Below are 19,991 nucleotides of genomic sequence, written 5' to 3' on the forward strand. Positions count from 1 at the left end.
TCTAACAACATTAAACTAAACGACGTGTTAAATGGTGTTCGTTCTCCCCTTTCCACATCAGTTGCAAGGAATCCTCTGTTTGTGTCAATCTGCTGTGAAAGATTGTTTTGGATCGATTCGATTCGAGGCTTTTGGGCGGCTTCCCAGGGTGTTTCGCGTTATTTTTTCTCCACGCCGCCTCCTGTGTGTGTTTGTTTTTCGTCTTTAGAGCGAACCTTGTCAGCGTAACCACAATGATCTCGGCTGACGTGCAAAAACCAGTCTATTATTCCCGTGGGGTTCAGTTGGGAGTTGAAATGTTGCGAAATGAATAAAAACCGTGGAAGCGCCCACAAGAGAGAGAAAAAGCCGTTTAACGTTTTGTGTTGCCCTCTAATCACTAATTGAAATAAAAAATATACCACCCCACCCGCGTTCCCCTACAACGTTGCAGTTTTCGGGCACGGCGTCCGTTTTGTCATTGCCTGGCAGGTGAGCCTACTGGGGAGAAGGAATGGGAGGGGGAAAAGCTATAAGAGAAAAACAAATACGGATGCCATATAAAACAAAACAATACGTGTGATTATCACTCGAGCGTATCCTTGCAACGTTTTCCTGGAAGGTCAGAACCCCACCGGGAAAAACGCGTACCGGTGCAGGGTGAGGAAGTGGGTGAAACGGGTTGGGGAAGTGTCGTTGCCGGGTGTCGCAGGTATTTTTTGGCCATCGGGTGCAAAATTGCGATTCCGTCGGCGTTGGCAGAGCGCTGGCGAATGAGATCGTTATCGAAGCGTTCCGTCGTCGTTTGTCGCTCGCCGGTCGTTAGCGGACTTTCCATCTCAGTGGACTTGTTGGTATGTGTTTTTCTTTATCGTCTTTGTGTGCTCCTTAATATTTAGAATCCACTCTGAGGTCATCCAATTTGTTGCCGGTTAAAAAAAACTAAACCAAGGAGCTTCCTTCAAAGCGATCAAGTTAGTTTTGTTGAAATTTTCCAAAAAAGAAACGGAAAACCCGACCGTACAAACGAATGAAATCGATGCGTATCTAGCTGACCCTCTTTTCCGCCACACACACGTCATCAACAAATATGGTCTCCACCACCGGACCAGACGGGAGCAATATTTTACCGTAAATTAAACCAATAGTTAGAGTAGTCGGTTTAATGGCGGTCAATCATGAATGCTGAAAACTTTTCAGTCCGACCGTTGTGCGGCCACGTGACGGTTGTGCGACGGCAGTTCCGTGACGGCAGAACATCAGCAGATACGCACCCTTCTATCGGCTGACTCGTTGTCACAATGCACCGTTTTTTCCCGGCCTGTGGAAAAGCCCAACTTGTACCAACTTCACTACGCAGAAGGGCGACACCGAAAAGGAAACCCATGGCGGAACAAATCAACCAGCCGATGAGAAGGAGCAGGCGAGCCGTCGGCATGTTTTATGAATACCCAATTGAAGCCACCACCCTCCGCTGTTTGCCTGGGCCCTCCCTCCGTCGCGATGTGAAGGTCATAAAAAAATTTCATTAAAATCTCGCACGACTCGTAACCTTGCCGACGGGCGAAAAACTCTTTTTGCAGTACAAAAACGACCTTTGGAGGTGGAATGATGTGACCCCTTTTTTGTGTGGTCCGAGATGCCTTGTGTACCGGCACCGTGCTATCTCCGAATGGCCGCGTTTACATCCGAGCTGAGCGTCAACGATGAAGGCGCGCCAAAAATGAGTCCTTCGGCTGGGATCATTTTCCCCTAACTTTGATGAGCTTCCATGAGGGACGAGCAGAGATTCCATACAGAGGACCTGGGCTTGTATGACAACTTCTGGTACATTATTTAGCAGTTCATTGTATACACATGCTACAGCGATGTAGGCGTTGGCCCGTCAGCCTCCAACGCTGAATGGAGGTCGAAATAAAAGAAACGTCGTGTGTTCCACTGTCTAATTTCGGGGATGGAAGCTTGTCAGAAACCCTGACAGCGTGAAGCTACAAAACGGGACAATCCAAACACATTCATTTGCCAACTTGTTTTGCCAAACGGACAATGAGTCCACCACCGGGGAAAAACCACCGTTCCCCTCATAAACGATGCACCACACCCGTCGAGTCGTACGTAGGTTGGTTGAGCTATAGTTACCACTTACGTCCCTCACACAGGACAAGATGAATGGATCGGTAGGTGTTTGCACTTAACGCGATACTGTCAACAAATGGCCGTCGGAGAGTGAGTCGACTCTCGGAGACTGAGCACATCGGATCTGGGACACTTCCTTTTCCCCTATTTGCCTCTACGATCGTATGTAACCGACGGCATCTGTTGCAGCATACTGAGACCATATTTTACCGTGACCAACCTGGTAATGCCAGTGACGATAACGATATCCAGCGATGCTACCGATACGGAAGCTTGCCGGCTTCACTGCAACTGATGATGATGGATCTACCCTGCAGAAGCAAACTGCAGGATTTCGGACACAGTGTGGCTTCCTTTTTTGGGTTTGGTCTAATGCTGATAAGTTGTGCAACGAATTGCACTATTTCATTAACAACTATGCCCAGCTTTCAGCATAGAAAGACGAGCTTGGATTCTAAGTATTCATTAAATAAAAAAAAACAACGGTTGAGTGTGCTTCGTCATGATGAAGATTCGTTGGCAAAACTTGTTTCGATCTAGAGATGCCTGGCAGATGAATGATAATAATGGTCAGTCATTACAACTCTATCAAAGCTCTAAAATGAAAAGGCATCAAATTACTGTAGAATAATACTTCAACAAAAACTATGAATTATAAAACACGTGCATGCTGAAACGATACAAATAAATTGTCTGTCAAATGATAAACAAAATTGCAGAGAGCAAATGCAAATGCAAATAATACAAAAATACAACTTGAAAATGAACAATGTACAACCACGGAATCTTACAATTTTTACAACTAATTTATACCACACAACTTAATTTATCGTTAACTAAATGAGCGTCTCCCCTTATTGACAAACGTTTTCTAACAAAGTTCCTTACTGGTTCTATTGAAAATAAATTAAAACATGTATTTAATTTAATATTTCTGCACCGGTCAAACGTTCACCGGAAAATCATGGGGCAAAATCTTAAAGCAGACGGAAAAAGTTCGTATAATGAATTTACGATCAGCCACTGTAAAGCTATCATTTTCAGCACTTTCAATAAATGGTGAGCAAAAAAATCGAAGGATATCGCTACCCTACCAAAACCGAAATCGAGGTCAGGACCATAGTGGACAATAATTTGATTTTTATGCTACCCACGTTAGGATTATGTCGTCGATTTTTCGTTTCCTTTTCTTTGTCCATCTATTTATTGTCCGACTTTTTTACCTAAGATTTGTCCGCCGCGTCCAGTGAAGTAAAAATAGCGTAGCTGATAAAAAATATACATAACGAACATCTACTTAAGTCGCCCAATAGATGGAAAGGATAACGATCGAATCAACGATGAATTAAATCTAATTTAAATAAAGAAGGCTAGTAACCGCAACCTCTCAACAGGAAACACTGAAAATGTTATAAAATTACCCGTCTGGGATCAGCACTAAAACGAATAGTGTTTTTTTCTTGTTATTATTGATTGCATCTCCTTTTCCGAAATTCGGTTCCTCTTCGGTCCAATTTGCACCATTGACTTCGTTCGGTTGCGTTATTCAGAGTAATCGATTGATTCGTCGATGGCGGGTTGACGATGAATCCAGTGGTGGAAAACAGCAGGGACAAGCAAACGACGTCTGGTCGAACAGAAACTCGTCAAATTTATGGCGTCGTGGAGCGACGAGGCATCCGTATCCCAAGCTCTTACCGTCTACAAACGATCGCTTTATGTTCGAGGGAAAACCTGGAAAATGACGGAGATGCGACTGGAAAAGCTGTACTGGTGCATTGGTAATGTGATAAGGACACCTGCACACGCACACGGGAATCATCCATGGTAGCTGAAACATCTCCGATAATGTTTTCCCATTGGCAGCATTCACGCGAAACGGTGCAGACTGCAACGAAGTGGGAAAATGGCAAATATTCACCGAGGCGATAAAAAGCAGTTCACTTTTATATGGCCCCGCATGGCGCCCGAAACTATGGAAAGAATATGACAAGACGAGTAAAAATCCAGAAAAAGACACCATATAGAATCCTTTATTTTAATGCACGTATACGACAAACGGAAATGAAAGCAAATGGTAATATGAGGAATCAGAGCGTCTGGGGAGCAGCTACGCGATATCGCTTTTGAATCACAATTATTGAAAGTGTCAAAGCAGCATCCGAAGGGAAAAGCTTTCAAAAATGAGATTTAAACTGCATCTTAATGTAGACGATGCAGGACGTTGAACGTTCTTTGACGCTCAACTAGGGAATTCGGTGGTGACGAAAGCATAATATTCTCACAGCAAATATTGCAGAAGCACTCTCACAGTGGTAGCTGCAAACGAACAAAAATCTGCAATAGGTAAACGATCAAAACGTGCCAGACAGCATTTATGGCATTTAAATTAAAACATAAAAGAAAAACCAATTTGTAATAATGATGTCAAAATAAAAAATAAGTTGTGAAAAGCGTAATCTATAACATAAAAAAATAATCATACTAATTATTTAAACAAATTATTTAACCACAGTGAAGCAAAGTATAAACGTAAACGCATGATCCAATCCTTAAATTTGCTGCCTCTTTGCGATCTCACTCTCCAGCACTTAATGGTGCACTTTCCGTGATTTTTCTCGATGCCACGTTCACGACACAAGTTGCAACTAGCGCGGTCGGTAAGTGCTATCTATTCTGATAGTAACTTCCTGGCAGGCTGGAAGCTCATCATTGGTAGAGATAGTGTCGAACCATCGAACCGTCCTGTGCTAAGCAGCCGTGCGAAAAAGTAGAATGGCACGAAACACAGGCACAGAAGATGCAGCATAAGAGAAAACATTGAAGCAACCGAGAAGAGGAACGGGGAAACCGAGGAGCATCGACACAGAGGTAGAAAATGCTGAGTTAAAGCAAACGTGGCACGATAGCTAGTATTTCTATGACCAATGAGGAAAAGCATAAAAATCGTACCATTTTCACATGATGTCCTACAGCTATCCAAGACGGTATAATGCTCCTTTTCAATGCTTCCCTTGTAGAGTATACACTAACACACACACAAACACACACACATGCAAAGACGCTCGCTGATAGTGTGCAGCATAACGGATAAAACACTTTCCGGTGGGAGGAAGCATCATTGGCGATGAAGAAAAAGTCCTTTATTATGGCGCGGGGAAGTTTCGCGGCATAGGTGTACGAAGTGAAGACACGCATTTGCTTCGACAGTTGTCAGAGGAAAACGATTGTATTGAGCGTTTACATGCTTTCATTGCAGTTGTTTGCAACTCTTGCTTTGCGTGCTTCGAGTAACGTTTTATTGTTAATCAACAATCAAGAGAACATTTTTGAACAATTAAATCTGTGTTATTTGGAGTGTGACGACATCTTCCTCAAATTAGCGTTATTTATTTCAATTTTGTTTTATCTAAATAGTATAGTAAAGTTACGTTTGTTTAATAGCATAGTCAGTTACGTTTGTGCAAAATTATAACAAGCACATTTGTTCCGAGCGGGTTCCATTGCATCAAGATTGCTCGGTACTCCCGTGGTGTTCACAAAAACTCGTTATTTCCGAGAGCAACAAATTGGTCACGAATGCGTTCGTGTACGCTTTCTACAAGGGACAGGCGACGAACTGCGCGCAACAGGACTGTATTTGGATGTAGTCATTGCTTCGAATGAACATTCTGTAATTTCTCTCAGAAAGCATGCTTGCCATGCCTTGCAAGGAGGTGTTCAGTTTGACGCTGAAATTAATTACTAGAATCCTAATGAAACCATGCATTAAGGAGAGCAAAACGAACGCAGCATCTACTACATATTTTAGCTTTTTTTCATGCATGGCCAACTAGCGACCCAGCATTACACCCGACCGGGGTCGTCTTTCGTTTTTTTTTTTTGCTTTTTTGCGGTGGGTGGGTGGAATCTCCCACTATCGGCAGAAAAACGCCATGTCGCATTTGTTCCTCTCACCGATTGCAGCGGCTGCACTGTATCTATAACTAAATTAATTAACCACTCAACCCCACTCCCAGGAACAACTCAACCCCACTCCAGGCTCAGTTCATGGGGCACACGTATACGCTGCCCAAGCACACGTACGAAAAGTGTGGTCACCGAAAATTTACCCAAAAATAAAACCCCCCGATGGCCCCAAAACGTGGAGCGAATCGAACCGAACAGTGATCGATTATCTGCCAAAAGCTGCTGTTATCCACCTTCTCCCTCTCTTCAACGCATTTTCCGATTTGCACGTCGATTTCCCGAGCAATGCGTGTTGAGTGATAAGAGCGACGGATAAAAAAGGAGCGACGCAAGAGCCTTCGGTGGTGCCAACCTATACAAGGAAGCCCAAAACTGCGGACAAAGTAAGGGAGAGCTTCCTCCCTCGTATACCCTTCCCCCAACGGCACCATGATGTTCAAACTTACAAGTACCGGGGAAAAGTACGTAAGCCGATGGGATTCCCAATTTTTCCACCGGTCATTTGAACTTCGGACGGAGGATTAGGGATTACAGAATCAGATCCTGCCCCAACTCGTATCAATGTTGCGTGATGCATTTTGCATTTGTTCCGGCCGCGTCCACCACTCTCTCCCTTCACCCACTTCGAGGCACCCCAACTATAAAACTCACTAACTTCTCCCCGACGTTGATGTGTGAATGGAGATTTTTTCGTTATATTCCTCTATTCCGGTTGCATTCCGGATTTTCACGTTAGCTGATCAGCCAAACCTCTGAAGTTCACCGTGCCAGTAGGGCACTGTGTGTGCGTGTGTGCGGAGCACAAGAGGACACAACACCCTGTTCACTGTGACACCTGAACTTTACTTTTCACCCCAAGCAATGCCACAATGAGGAACAAAGTCCCTTGAAGAAAAATCCCCACCGAACAAATCTGCTTTGTTACGTATCGCGGTAGTGCATATGTGAGAGTATTATATTCACAATACAATGTGGCTATTCAAAAAATATTTACAGCACAATCTTTCATGTAATTTAGAAATTTATACATATAAAGCGTATACTACGAGCCTTGTTTCGACGTTCAAATCATCATGATGAATAACTATGCGTCAATATCCTCCCGACATTGTCCTCTTTTTCCAAGTTGCCCCTTCCCCCCGAGTTTCACCTCTCCCGAAAACATTTGGCAGATGCGAGGTTATGTTTACGACATTATCCCATTTCACCTGGTAAACAGAGAGATATTTTGTAACCGTAAGATATGACGTGGTAAATTTTTAATTTGCCATCCGTAAACCGCCATCATATTTACCATTCCGTAGATAGAAAGCTTCTGGCGGGCTGAAGAAAGGTAGAAACCTCCGCTTCCAAACTCACATGAATTCAAGGGCTCCGAAATTAATGACACGGAAGTGAGTAAATAAATTTATTAACTGTGCCAGGTGGAAAATTGTGGGTGTTCGAACACTTTTTTTCCTACTGTACTTGATTCCTGGAGAAACGGAAAAAGGAGATGAAACTGGGTAGTTAGACTTATGTTTGATGGCGGAGGGGTTGTGTTTCGTGGTGTAATATCTGAAACCACCAATTTAGCCATCATTGTTATGGTGGGCAATGTATCACCCTTACTTTTTATGTTTATCATAATCTGGGTATTGAACATTATTTATAGTGTATTGCATTTATCGTGATACTTGCGTAAATTTTTAATGTGTGTTGCTAGCTGCATTTTGTCAAGCTTCTCTTTCGTTTGATTATATTTCAATTTTCTGAAGCTGCACAACCTACCATTTTGGCAGAGCAAACTAAACTGTATTTATGTTAATCCTTCCTTAACGAAGAAGACCTTCAGCCACCGATGAAGTACATCACCAATTCGATATTGATTATGCTGTCTGGCGAATTGTTTCCTACTGTTCGTCCTGCAAGTCTCGGTCATTCCCCAATCAATGAAGGAAATCCTCCTCACAAAGTCAAAGCTCGGGTGAAAAGAGAAGATTTTGTTTTTATCAGCTTCATCGACCTCCCGTTACGAACTCAAATATTGACAGGACAATGTTCATCCGTCTTCGCCTCCCAAATGCCTTCTAAAGTTGGTTGGTGTTGGACCTGCTCGTTTCTGCAGGAACTTGATCCCAATGTCGATAATTGCTTACGGTATGGAATCGAACTGATGAAACCATGGTGACATTCACGCAGCCCGATGGCACCTTGAGAAGCGCCGTTGTTAATGTTGTTTGCCCGTTGTTAAGTCACCCGTCAGGCAAACAGACCGGATCGGCACAATACAAACAAACTCGTCGGAAACAGCCGGTGGGGTCGCAATCTCCTGCCCGTTTCTGTCTAACAAGCAAACAAATCAAACATCATCAACTTCTGACGCCACCTCGCGAGGTGATCAAAGGAGGCGAAAGTCTCTACAGGTCACCGGTTCCAATAAGTGTCCTTGATCATTTGAAATGAGTGCGAAAAGTCTTACAACCGAGGGAGGGCGAAGGACTGGGATTAAAACCTAAGTCCTTTCTTCTGCCCAGCAGGGGGAAAGTGACACCGGGAGGCATCTCATTTATTTCCGAACATGATTTATGAAAAGGTTCGTGGCAATATAATAAAGCTAAAACTTGAACCTTCGTGCTTATTGTATACGAAAATACACACAAATATATATATACAGAAGACCGAGCAAATTGTCGTTCGATAAAGCAACGCCTGTTATAAATCGGTATAATGGCTCCAACCAACCGAACCGCCTTCTCGAAGGAGACAGCTTTCGTGAGCACGACATGATCTGGAAGCTTTGCAGCTTTTTCGTTATTTGCTTTGCTCGATCTATCATTATTTGCCTGCGTTGAATCATGTTCTTTTCGCCATTTTTTCCTGCCTTTCAATGCCCTTTTCTGTTGTGCAACATAATGATACCTGGTTTCGAAGATCTAATAGGCACTATAAGTCTGCATTTGTACTTCCCAATATAAGGAAAGAATTTTTGAAATCTAAGCCAGTCTCTTTTTAGAACAGTTTAACCACAAAATCATGAATTTAAATTAGTTCGTAGTTATCGTGTTTCGTGTTCTGAATAACAAAATATTAACTCAATAAACTCCCTTCAATTATCCTTTGCAATTGATGGAAATTTCATAACCGAATTATTATACATTGATTACGATAAATTGATGACGTCTTTTTAAGTTGTAACAGTCCATTTAGTGAACATTGGAAAGTAGAAGAAAAATATCTCAGACCAAAAGGTACTCGCACTTGCCCATCGTGCCGTCCGCCGTGGCTTTGCATTTGTTGACGTATCATATTCCCCCCGAGAGCGAGCGAACCACTTCAGATCATTAATTTTAGCATGTCGTGTGACAAACCTGCCTCCTCCGCCGGTCGGAGGACTCCCGCGTTTTCCACTTGCCTTCTGGTAGGGGTTCTTCGTCATCATTAACGTCTCACACCTTCGTATCACAACGATTTCGTTATTTGATAGAGATGGGGTTTCCTTTCGCCAGTCAGCTGATGTCGTTTCCGAGGTGGTCCGTGAAGAAAATCGGCCTTCCATTTAAAGAACCAAGTTAACATTCCGCTGCAAGGAATTGCACTTGGCGAGATTGTCAATTACCCGCGAGGTCATAAATAGGCAATGAGAAAAATGAAAGACTGGAATTGGATTTAGTATTTGTAAATTTCCGACATAGTGAAGATAATATTGATTTATCTTTTCCTCTGCTTTCTTATTAACTCTAGAACTACCGCGATTTTTGTTCAATATTACAAAGAAAATTTTACTTTCGAATACATAAAAATAAAGATTCCATTGGATGTGTGAAAGTCATGTATTGACATTGGGTAGAATTGTTCAACTTTAAGAAATAAATGTGATTGAAAAAGTACCTGACTCAAAAACAAAAAAAAAAAATGACAAAAAATCAAAATGACTGGTCCGGTGTTTCTAGTGTTAATTGTATTCGTAAGCGTTTCGAGTAGGAAAGCAACTCTTCAAAAGAATTTCATTTCTATAATAATCGTTTCCGTTATTTTTACATGAAACCCTTGGATTTTTGAAAAAAATATTCAATTATATCAAACAGGTTTGTGAAAAAAGATTCAACAAATGTTTGATTTTTAAATACGCGCAGCTAACCAATCCACAAACAAAACATTGGCAAATAGGGTCCTTCAATAAGCAAGGGGTTCGCTTAGGTTTGGCCGAAAGGCCGTAATTGAATGTTCGCGTGTACCAAAACAATCGAGCTGTCAATTTTGATCTTGTTCCCCAAGTACTTTCCACAGCCTTTCCGAGGTTTGGCGTCGAAAATGCTCCGTATATTATGCTCGCGCGATCCTAAGGACACATTGTTGCCCAAATAAGAGAAGGTACGAAAGAAGGGTTTGCAAAAATGGTAAGGCATCAGCAGAAAGAGAATCGACAGGGCTGAAAGATATTTTAATTGAAGATAAATGTTTGCCCATCGCAAATTTATTTACGACGAACGATTGCCATCAGTCTGTGGCCGGTGATGGTTCGGGAACAGCCGATTTGCATTTAAAAATCAACCTCCCAACTCGGATCAGGTTGGCACACAAGACCTTGTAACGTGGGTGAACATAAATGGCTAAGAACAAATACTAGTTGTGACGTTTCTTCCTCTTTTAGCTAAATGTTGTTCTCAAAGTTTCTCAGAGTTTTAAACGATCTCAAGTTTCCATCCTAATACATATTTCAAAAGAAATAAATTTAAAAGCACTTTAGCACATTCCAATATTATGTAACTCCGTTAGATTAAAAGCCCACATCGCACTATGCGCTAGGTCGTACTATGTGCGGACATTACTGATTTAGGTGTTTACTCTGCGTTTACTTTACATTGAGAAACCCTTTTTCCTAAAATTTGCTTTCCACGTAGGCCCAACACCTGAACCCTGACAGAAGGATGTGCTTTTTCTGATCCAAGGAATGAAATGATGAAAAATTTAACTCCGAGCACATATTCCATCCTCGGGGCGATCCATTTTTCTGTTGTACGAAAATACCCCAAAAATTCAACCGGCTGGTTGCTTGAATAGCTAATTATGGATTAACCTGAAAACACGGGAGAACGTAAGGATGATGCCGACCTGGGAAACTGCTTACGCACGGATTGGGCTAATAAAAAAGAAACGACGTCCACATTTTTCCTAGCGAACAATTACGCCGTAGCATGTCAGGAGTTGACGCGGAGTTGTCCGTTTTGTTGTGAGGACTATTTTTTCAATCTTCTTGACGCAACTCGGCTGAGAGGGGTAGAGAAGACAGCTTTCAATACCACCGGTAAGCAAGTAAAACAGAAAAAAATCAAACCATAGAGAAAAGAAAAACGAAATACATTACATGTCCAACATACTAACCCCACATCTTCCCCTAAGTCACCAAAGCCTCCCGACGTTCCGGCAACATCGCGCCGCGTGTTTGTGTTGTCAGAATCGGGTTGCGTAATCCGGATTCCCTTAGAACAACCTGGGGTTAACAAAATCTGTCTACGAAGAAAAAGATGCAGTACGCAGTACCCGTCGGCATGCGAAACCTTTGGCGTGTTGGTAAAATTTGAAGAATGCCTGCAAGAAATGAGAATCACGTGTTGTACAAATATTTACAAAATAAAAGGATTACATTTCACACCGAGCCGCTCGATGGCAGCTGGCGCTTCTTGTTATCATGCCAGCTTCTATCCGTCTAGCGCGCGTCCTTTTTTACGCCATACTTCTCCGTCCTCAGTCCGTTTGACTCAGGTTTCAGAGCATGGCGATGAGCCCAGGCGTAGGGTGTTGCCTCCTACGTCCGCAGCGTAACAAATACGACCGGCGAAAACATTGAATTAGTAAAATACTCCACGCCACGCAACGGTCCATCAAGCCAGGACCAGAGTATCATCTGCGACCTTTACCCGTTCTGTTGACGATGCGGGAAGACACGAGCGCAAGAAGTTCGTCAACGAAGTAAAGACCGCATATTATCGGGCATCGTTTCAGGACAAATATCTCATCGCACCTTTTCCCTCTGCTCAACACACCGGGATTGTGATGGATTCCTTGTCTGGGGAAAGTTTAACATTTCGTCAGTGCTTGGAGGCCATAGTACCTCGGCTTGAGTTCAATCACATAACCCATCGTACCATCCAACGTGCCAGAGTATCGTCAATCGTTGGAAAACAACCACCGAATCGATACAGACCTTCCGAAACACACCAGCTTAAAGAGCGTGCAAGAAGGAAGTTTTCGAATCGACTCACTCTCGAAACCACCTTCGGAGGATTATAGAATTTGTTAGAAAATCTCCTGGCCCAGTGGTTTCGAACTACGGGAAACGCTCATTAACTCTCGAAGCGTGATACTCCTTTTCGAGGCGCCTCTGTACTCGATTGGTCATGGACTGGTCATCTCACATTCTCATTGCATTATCTTCATTTTATATTATCGATCGTGGTGCAAACAGCAAGAGAAATTTCTAGAGCGAAGAGGCTGGTAAGCATTCTATAGTTCATATGTAAAACAGTTGTTTGTCAGTTCGTGAAATGTGCCAACTTTACTCCGTTATGCAAATCTCATCATTTTCTTTATGTAGTTTCGAGACCGGGTAAATGTTTTCGAGTAATTACGACGATGCTGCATCCGGCCACCATCCCTCTGCACACTCCAAACGCATTTTTTACACAGAATTCGGGCGGAAAATGTGTTTGACCCGGCGCTTTTCGCCGGAGTGGTAATAAATTTGAGTTGGGATATCGGAGAGAGGAAAACGCAGAGACACATAAAAACACAACCCCACCAAACAAAATCGATTGCCTATTGTTTGCTTTCAATAACCGGCCATTGGACGTTTCGAGCGAGCTCCAATAAAGATTTATTCATTATTGAATACAAATATTAATTTCAATATTTAATTAACCCACATTGCATGAAGCGAGTGTTGGATCAGGTCAGGATTGCTTATCGCAAACGTATGCGCGCGGGTGACCGAATGACGAATTGCGCCTGAAAAACTGTAACTGTGGCGCACAATAACACAATTTCCGAACGCTTGCACGGGAAATCAATTTTCCCGCGACGCAGAAGGTGGAAAACATATGCCGCACATCTCGTACTTCATCCAAAGTTGTAGCGTTCCGGACGAGGAGACTTTACAGAAACACACAACATAAAAAAAAGTGAAACCAAAAAACACGCCAACTCCTTCCCTGAAGTTAGTCCTGGTTGCTCGGTTAGTAATCACTCGGGCTGATTTCCACTTTCCATCGATACGCGAAGCCGTATCAATTCAATTCAATTTATCAACTAGTTTTTTGGAGGCCAGGTACCTGGCCCGTCGGTTACTCCTGGATCCCCTTCCGCCCCATGGAAGGTTTCATGTCGTCCGCGTTACTTTTTCTAGTTCAATTTATCAATTTAACACTTGAATAATGGATTGTCCGAAAACGGAGCGCGTCCAGGTTTTCCACGCGTAGTTCGGAAAACTGCACCAAACTAACCCCTATTGCAAAGTCAAAGGAAAACCATCATGATCCGGTGTTCATATGTCCTTACGTGTTATTTCTTTTCGATTTTCCTCCTCGCAGCGAACTCTCACCCAAGGCGTCAGTGAGCATTCCGGGAGTCGAAATTGAGTCGAGTGTGATAATGGAAATATTTATAGCCCCCTTCGACTGTTCGGTTGTTTGTTGCCGTTTGGACAGTTAGGGATTGAGGGATTTTGGAAGTCGAGGAAAAATCCTCATCGTTCCCATGTAGCGCCAAAAACCGACAGAAGGGTAAAATATTATGTTGTTCAAATTGATAGTACCGAGCTTAATGCATGCGGATAGGTTTTATCGATTTATTTCACACCAAACAACCCCCGGCCGATTCTTGTGCGGAAGAGGAATGGTAGGGAGGGATGATGAGTCATGGGGACCAGGGAAGGATGGAGTACCAGGGCAGACGTCTCGCAATTTAACGCCTGGCGAGGCAGCTGCAACCTCGAAGCTGCTGCAATTTTCCCATTGCGAAGGTGTCATGAGTTTCCTTTTAATTCTTTTCTCGGTCACTGGCGCTACCCAAGCGTTTGCATCCGGTATGTTTGCTGGTGAGGCTGCTTTCGTGTTATTTGTGTTTGGTTTGCGCCGGCCCTTTGAAGCGCACGAAGAACTGGCCTTTTCTGGCGAATGTTAGCACACGTGGCGCACCTGGGTTTGGTAGTGGAAAATTTAGAATTAGCTAAATCAAGGAATACGGCAACGAAAAACTGCTGCAAATCGCAGCTTCCCTCCGGTTCCGGGCTGATGGACATAGTGCATCTCAAGGCAGAATTTTCTATCCACCCAATCGGGGCTTTTGTCCATTCAACCCTCCTGCAAGACAAACAAACAAAATTTCAAAAAGGAACACTGTTTTCCTGCTTTTGTTCCATTTACGTGTGTGTTTTTTCTCGACTTTTAATGACGCTTTCACGATTTCATGAACAATTTCTTTTCCATTCCGACACCCTTCTTATGCCTCCTTCCGGCAATTTAATCAGTGGTTAATGGGAATGCTGTGGGTATTTTTTCGTTTTCTCGTCCATTACTTTAAACTGTCCTATTTTCACCATTTATTGATCGAACACGATTGATTGTCGAGTTCAACTCCCCCGTTTGTATTTTTTGCTTCTACAAAAAATAAGCGGCGTAAAACAGTTCAAAGTGAAGCGGAATCATCATAGTAACGCTAGCAATGCCATTTGCAGATGATTTTAGTTTAGGTTAAAGAAAAGCAGAGTTCAAGTTTAATTTCATTCGCATTGACTGAATTCTACATTATCTTCGCAATATCTTGAGACATTGCGACACCGTGAGAACAGATATTTAACATGAAAAGATTTCCATTTTGTACCCGCTTTCATTATGGTCGTGACAAATTAATTCAATTTTTAGCATTTAGAAAAACTCCTTGGTTCGCAAGCAACCAAGGCTAATTTTCCTTCACCTTGCAACGACATTGTGAAATTGTGGGGGTGGGCGACATTCCAAAAATAGTGACAACGGAAGAAAGAGGTCCCGCTTGCGAACATGGAATGGCAGTGTTGCATTTCGACGATGTCGACGGTAGAAATCATTACGTGTTGTAAGCGAAATGCCACTTTCTTCGTTAACCACAGTATGAGTTCAGTGCCACTTCGCAAAAGACGGCTCCAAAAGGGAAGAAAAACGGTTGACGGAAGAAGAAAAATGAGTGATTAAATGCGGGGAGGACAAAGAGATGAAATGTTCAATATGGAACCGAATCAAGTTTTCTGTCTAACATTTCGAGAGTTTCCGTTGGTTCGTCTGGCAAGTTGGCGACGAATGAAAGAGGGAAAATGCTACTGACTTTTTCCGAGTGGCGTCCAATGACTAGGGTAAAGTTAAAAAAACCAAGTAAGAAACAAGAAACACGTATTTAACACAAAAGTAACATCAAACATTTAAAAATATGTGTGTAAATAACACACCGCGTTATTCGTACACCAGTTTTTTGTACCCTTCTATTCGGTTCCCCGGACAGTTTAGTTCTATCAAAATCTATTTTTTCAGAAAAGGTAGCCAAAGAGCAAAGGAAGAAACCTGAAAAGGCACGAGTAGAAATAGAAAATTGAATTTTATGTCAAATTGTTGCAAGTTCCTTTAAAGGCACCTCACTTGATGGAAAATGTTTCGTGTCAACAACTGGCCAGCAGAAAAGCAAACGCCTTTTTCCCGACCGGGCGTAAAAAAGGTGAACGAAAGCGAGCTTAAAAGGCAGCTCATGAACTAGTTGGTGGAAAAATGTGGTTGATCAACTCGATGAATTAGGACGCGAAAACTTCCCGCGTCAGTCTTTCGTCAATGTCCCTTTTATTCGTTCCCTATATATTTTTCGTTCCCTTCAAAGTTTTGCATCATTCGGTGGCACGTTTGACACAGTAGAGGAAAACCGAACAGTAGAAGCGATCGGAAAAGGTGGCACGATTCCATGGTTTCGACCGTGTATTACAACAGACTAACGGGCGTCAATCGACGAAAGGTTGATCGGTTCGTTACGAAAGGACCATTTTCCCACCAACGCTCGGTACGTGTGTTTTTGTGTTTGTGTGTTTATGTGCGGGGACGAAGAAGGTATGCAGGGAGTAGGTGTGCAGGGAAGCTGAAACTATTTCCCACTTGCAGCTATTTATGCAATCGGCCCAATGGAACTCTGCTAGGACACCGGAGCGATGGAAACTAAGTTAAACATCATCAGCGTTCAAATATTGACAAACTCGCCGTTCGCACGCACATCCCCATCGGCGGAGGGAGTCGAAAAGGATGTTGCCCGACGAGGCGTGGGAATGAAACCATACGAGCGCAAGCAAGAGCTTCGATAGTGAGCGACGCCAAAGGATTGGTCGGACTTATTTGTCGAGCGACCGAACTAGTGCCAATTAACTTTTTACCTTAACTCCTGTAGTTCCAGACTTTCCCGAGCATTTTGGTGAATGATGGACCGCAAAAGGGAGGGGGTGTCGAAGTCGATGTTCATATCATCGCCACATCCGTTTCATTCGGTTACTGGTGTCTATGACAATCGACGATGGCATGTGACCTGGTTAGGAAAGCCTTATGTGGAAAAGCTTAACACGTAAGAATGGGTTACGTTTGCCAGTATCACTTTTCGATTCAATGTTACATTTACAACTCCTCGAGTACTCAGTTTAATGTTGACGTATAGTGTTGCGTTCATTTTGATTTAAACATCCGATACATTTTTGCATCTACTTTGACTGCTATCAGTCAGTCATCAATGTTTCATTTCACCTTTTCGGTGACATAATGAAAAGATTTCTCTTTTTGTTGACCATTTTGTGAGGATATTGGATAGATACAAAATTGCAATTTAATTCACTTTCTAGCTCGATTTAATGAACCTTTTGATACTGATACTGTAGAAACTGTTAATTTCGGCCAGTACGGGACTATACAAAGGCTTTGTCCTGCTAGAGATTGAACTGGTAAGCGTTCAACTTGCCACTATCACGTTCGCGCGAGATACCTCCGAAGATCGGATTGAAGCAATAAATCACGTTTTGAAACAAAACTTGCAATGAGTGATCGACAGCCAAAAAAGAGAAAACGAAACGTAGCAACCAGTATTGAAACGCTTCACGGAACTTCAATAGCGTATTTCAACATTAACCACTACAGATTAGAGCCCGCGTAGTGATGGCGATATGATCGTGCCAGTTCTTCTCGTTATCGAATAGCGTGTTGGCGTACACGACAGTGAATTCCGGCCGAAAACGTGCCGTATTCAATTTTAATTAGGATATCACTGGACTCCGAATGGTGTCTCGCAGCCGTTTTCATACAGTTGTTGAGGGAGACTGCCTCGAAGTGATCGATTATTGCAATTATTTCGGAGACTAGATGAAGGATGGCACGCAGTACACACACACACACAACTAACTCTGGTTCGGTTTCAATTTGCAGGCACCTCGTTCGGCAACAGTCTCTCGGACACGCTGCTGGATCCAGACTTCATCGACAGTCCACCGATGGTGCAGCCGAAGTTCACCTCCCGCTCGCAGTCGATACGGGCCGTCATCGGCGACACCATCACGCTTCCCTGCGAGGTGGAAAATCTGGGTGAGTACCGCCGTTTTCTCCTCTATTTCCTACTGCCTGTCTCCGTCCCCTCAATGTCAGCGCAAGCAACAACAAAACAAAATCGAAAGGATCAACAATCTCATCGTTGTACCTCACTCTAGAGGTAGAAGGGTCGGGGGTTTGTATTTCCGCAAAAGAGAGTCTCTTGACGCTGAAAAGCTGGTCCGAAGGACACACTTCTCAGTCGGAGACGGTGGGATGTCTATTGCCGACTCGTTTTCGTTCACCAGGTCGTCGTCGACACACGCGTTTCTACCTTAACCGAACGACATCTCGGAATGTCCACCGGTACTTGCCGGCAGGGTATCATGTAGAAATTGGTAACCGTTTTCATCCTGTTCAGCATGCGTCCCTTTTCCTTTGTACGTTCCCCTTCTCTACGGTATCTTTGACACTGTCCAAAAACAGACGAGCTGCCCTTCGTCCGGAACAAGAGGCACGACGTTGGAAAAATACATCGGAATGACGAAAAGTTGAGCCGGATGAGCAACGACTTCGGGCTCGAGCAAAACCAGGCCATGGAGGAGGTGGTGTATGCAAAAAGTTATCCAATGCGGCTATCCCCGTGTAGTATTCACCTGCCTCGGGGCGGAACATGGGACAAGTTTCCACCCGCGTGTGCTTCCTTTCTTTTCTTCGCTTCACTCGCCAATGTCAGTTCGTTTTCTCGCATGCTCTTCGACCATGTCGCCCCTAATCTGCCCGATTACAGGATTCCCATCAATCTGCATGATTATGCCGAGCAGCCCGGTAGAAAGGATGAGGAATTACACGGTTGAGAAAAGACGATTATGGAGAATCCCGGTGATTTGTGTGTTATTTAGGAAATTAAATTTATTCTCCGCCCAACACCTCCACGTTTTAGCAGTCGAGCGTTTCGAGGAGAGTTTTACAAACGAAGAATGAGATTAGATATTCCAGACATTAAAGCGCAGCACGGAACACGACGAGGTAAAACTAGTTACAATGATTAAAGAGCTGCCATTTACGGCACACTGGAAATTATTCTAACGAACATCTAATTTAAAGCGATCCAATTTGAAAGCCAGACTAAATCAATCGTCGTGCTGCAAACTGGGAAAGAAGGGACGCCACAGACACATCTAATCACCTGTTGCATTGCATTTCGTCCACAAGCTTACAACATCCAGCACCTTTTTTTATTATACATTTAATATGTTTTTCGACAATCGGACCGTATTCAGAGCTGATGGGAAATTGAATCGTTTTTCCGATTCCGTGCAGAAATGTGAACTTATTTCCATTTGCACGTTGCCAGCATAATGAAACGTGGGCCTCCGTTTTGGATGGTGCAGGAGAGATGGACTTAAATGCGTACATTAAGAATGTCATTTTAATACAATCATTTCCATAGATGCAGTTCATTTGCGCAGCGGATTAGTGGAGGCGATGCGTGAAAAACTACACACGCACGTATTTACTAAATCAAACAGCACGATAATTAATTTTTCATATCACCGCACACTCCGGGCGGCGTAAACTTTCTCGTCGTTTCTATCCGCTATGCGTTTTTCCACTCGCTCATGCGGATGTTTTCTCACTCCGCTATTTTCTACATCCGTTCCGAGTGCCGGAAAAGGCATCTGTTTTAGTGTTACCGATGGATTTTCCACCAACCAGCAACCACTCGGGATGCGGCACTAAGGGTAATGGTAGCCTCATGTGTGCGAGCACAATGTTGCGTATAAATTATTTGGAAACCGACCTCGGGAATGCCAGCACAGCATCACCGCTTTGCACTTAGGTTGGGAAATGGTGTATCCATCCATCAGACCCATCAGAGTCCAAAGGAGGCTTACGGCGAATGTCCAGTTCGGCCAGCTAAAACTGCATTCAAACTGCGAATAAATGAACCGATTCCAACAGACAGCACCCAAAACACACTTTTCCCTCCCGATCACGACTCACGGTTTTCGCACGTTCAGGGGCTTGCGGAGTCCTTGGGGGGTCCTGGCAAAAGCCGTGTTGGGCTTTTCTTCCCGTTTTGGTGTACTCGTTTAGGAGCGAGTGTTATTTCAAATGTAATCCCTCCTACGATGAAACACAAAAAGTGGGAAGGGGAAGGAGTGGTATGAGCTCCTCTTCAGTCCACTTTTCCAGGCGCCGGAAGTACCTGATCCTTACTCCACGCAAACAGAGTTTAGCAAATGAGCATCGAAAATATGCCCGGCCCGTTTCGGTTTCGTTTGCACGTATGAAGTTCAGAATTTCAAGTCCCATCCGAAAGGCTTTGGACAGGATTTTGTTTGCACGACTCCC

General features: G+C 43.4%; 1 protein-coding gene across 1 annotated transcript in view; it reads left to right on the top strand.

The window, feature by feature from the left end:
- The window catches only part of LOC131272090 (protein amalgam-like), a 58,124-nt gene that overhangs the window by 20,641 nt on the left and 17,492 nt on the right, over positions 1-19,991 (top strand). The window contains exon 2 of the mRNA XM_058273708.1: positions 17,535-17,690. Coding sequence (XP_058129691.1) covers positions 17,535-17,690 — 156 coding nt within the window. The remainder of the gene's footprint in view (positions 1-17,534; positions 17,691-19,991) is intronic.

This window comes from Anopheles coustani, chromosome 3 (assembly GCF_943734705.1).
Source record: "Anopheles coustani chromosome 3, idAnoCousDA_361_x.2, whole genome shotgun sequence".
In the NCBI taxonomy this organism is placed as follows: domain Eukaryota; kingdom Metazoa; phylum Arthropoda; class Insecta; order Diptera; family Culicidae; genus Anopheles; species Anopheles coustani.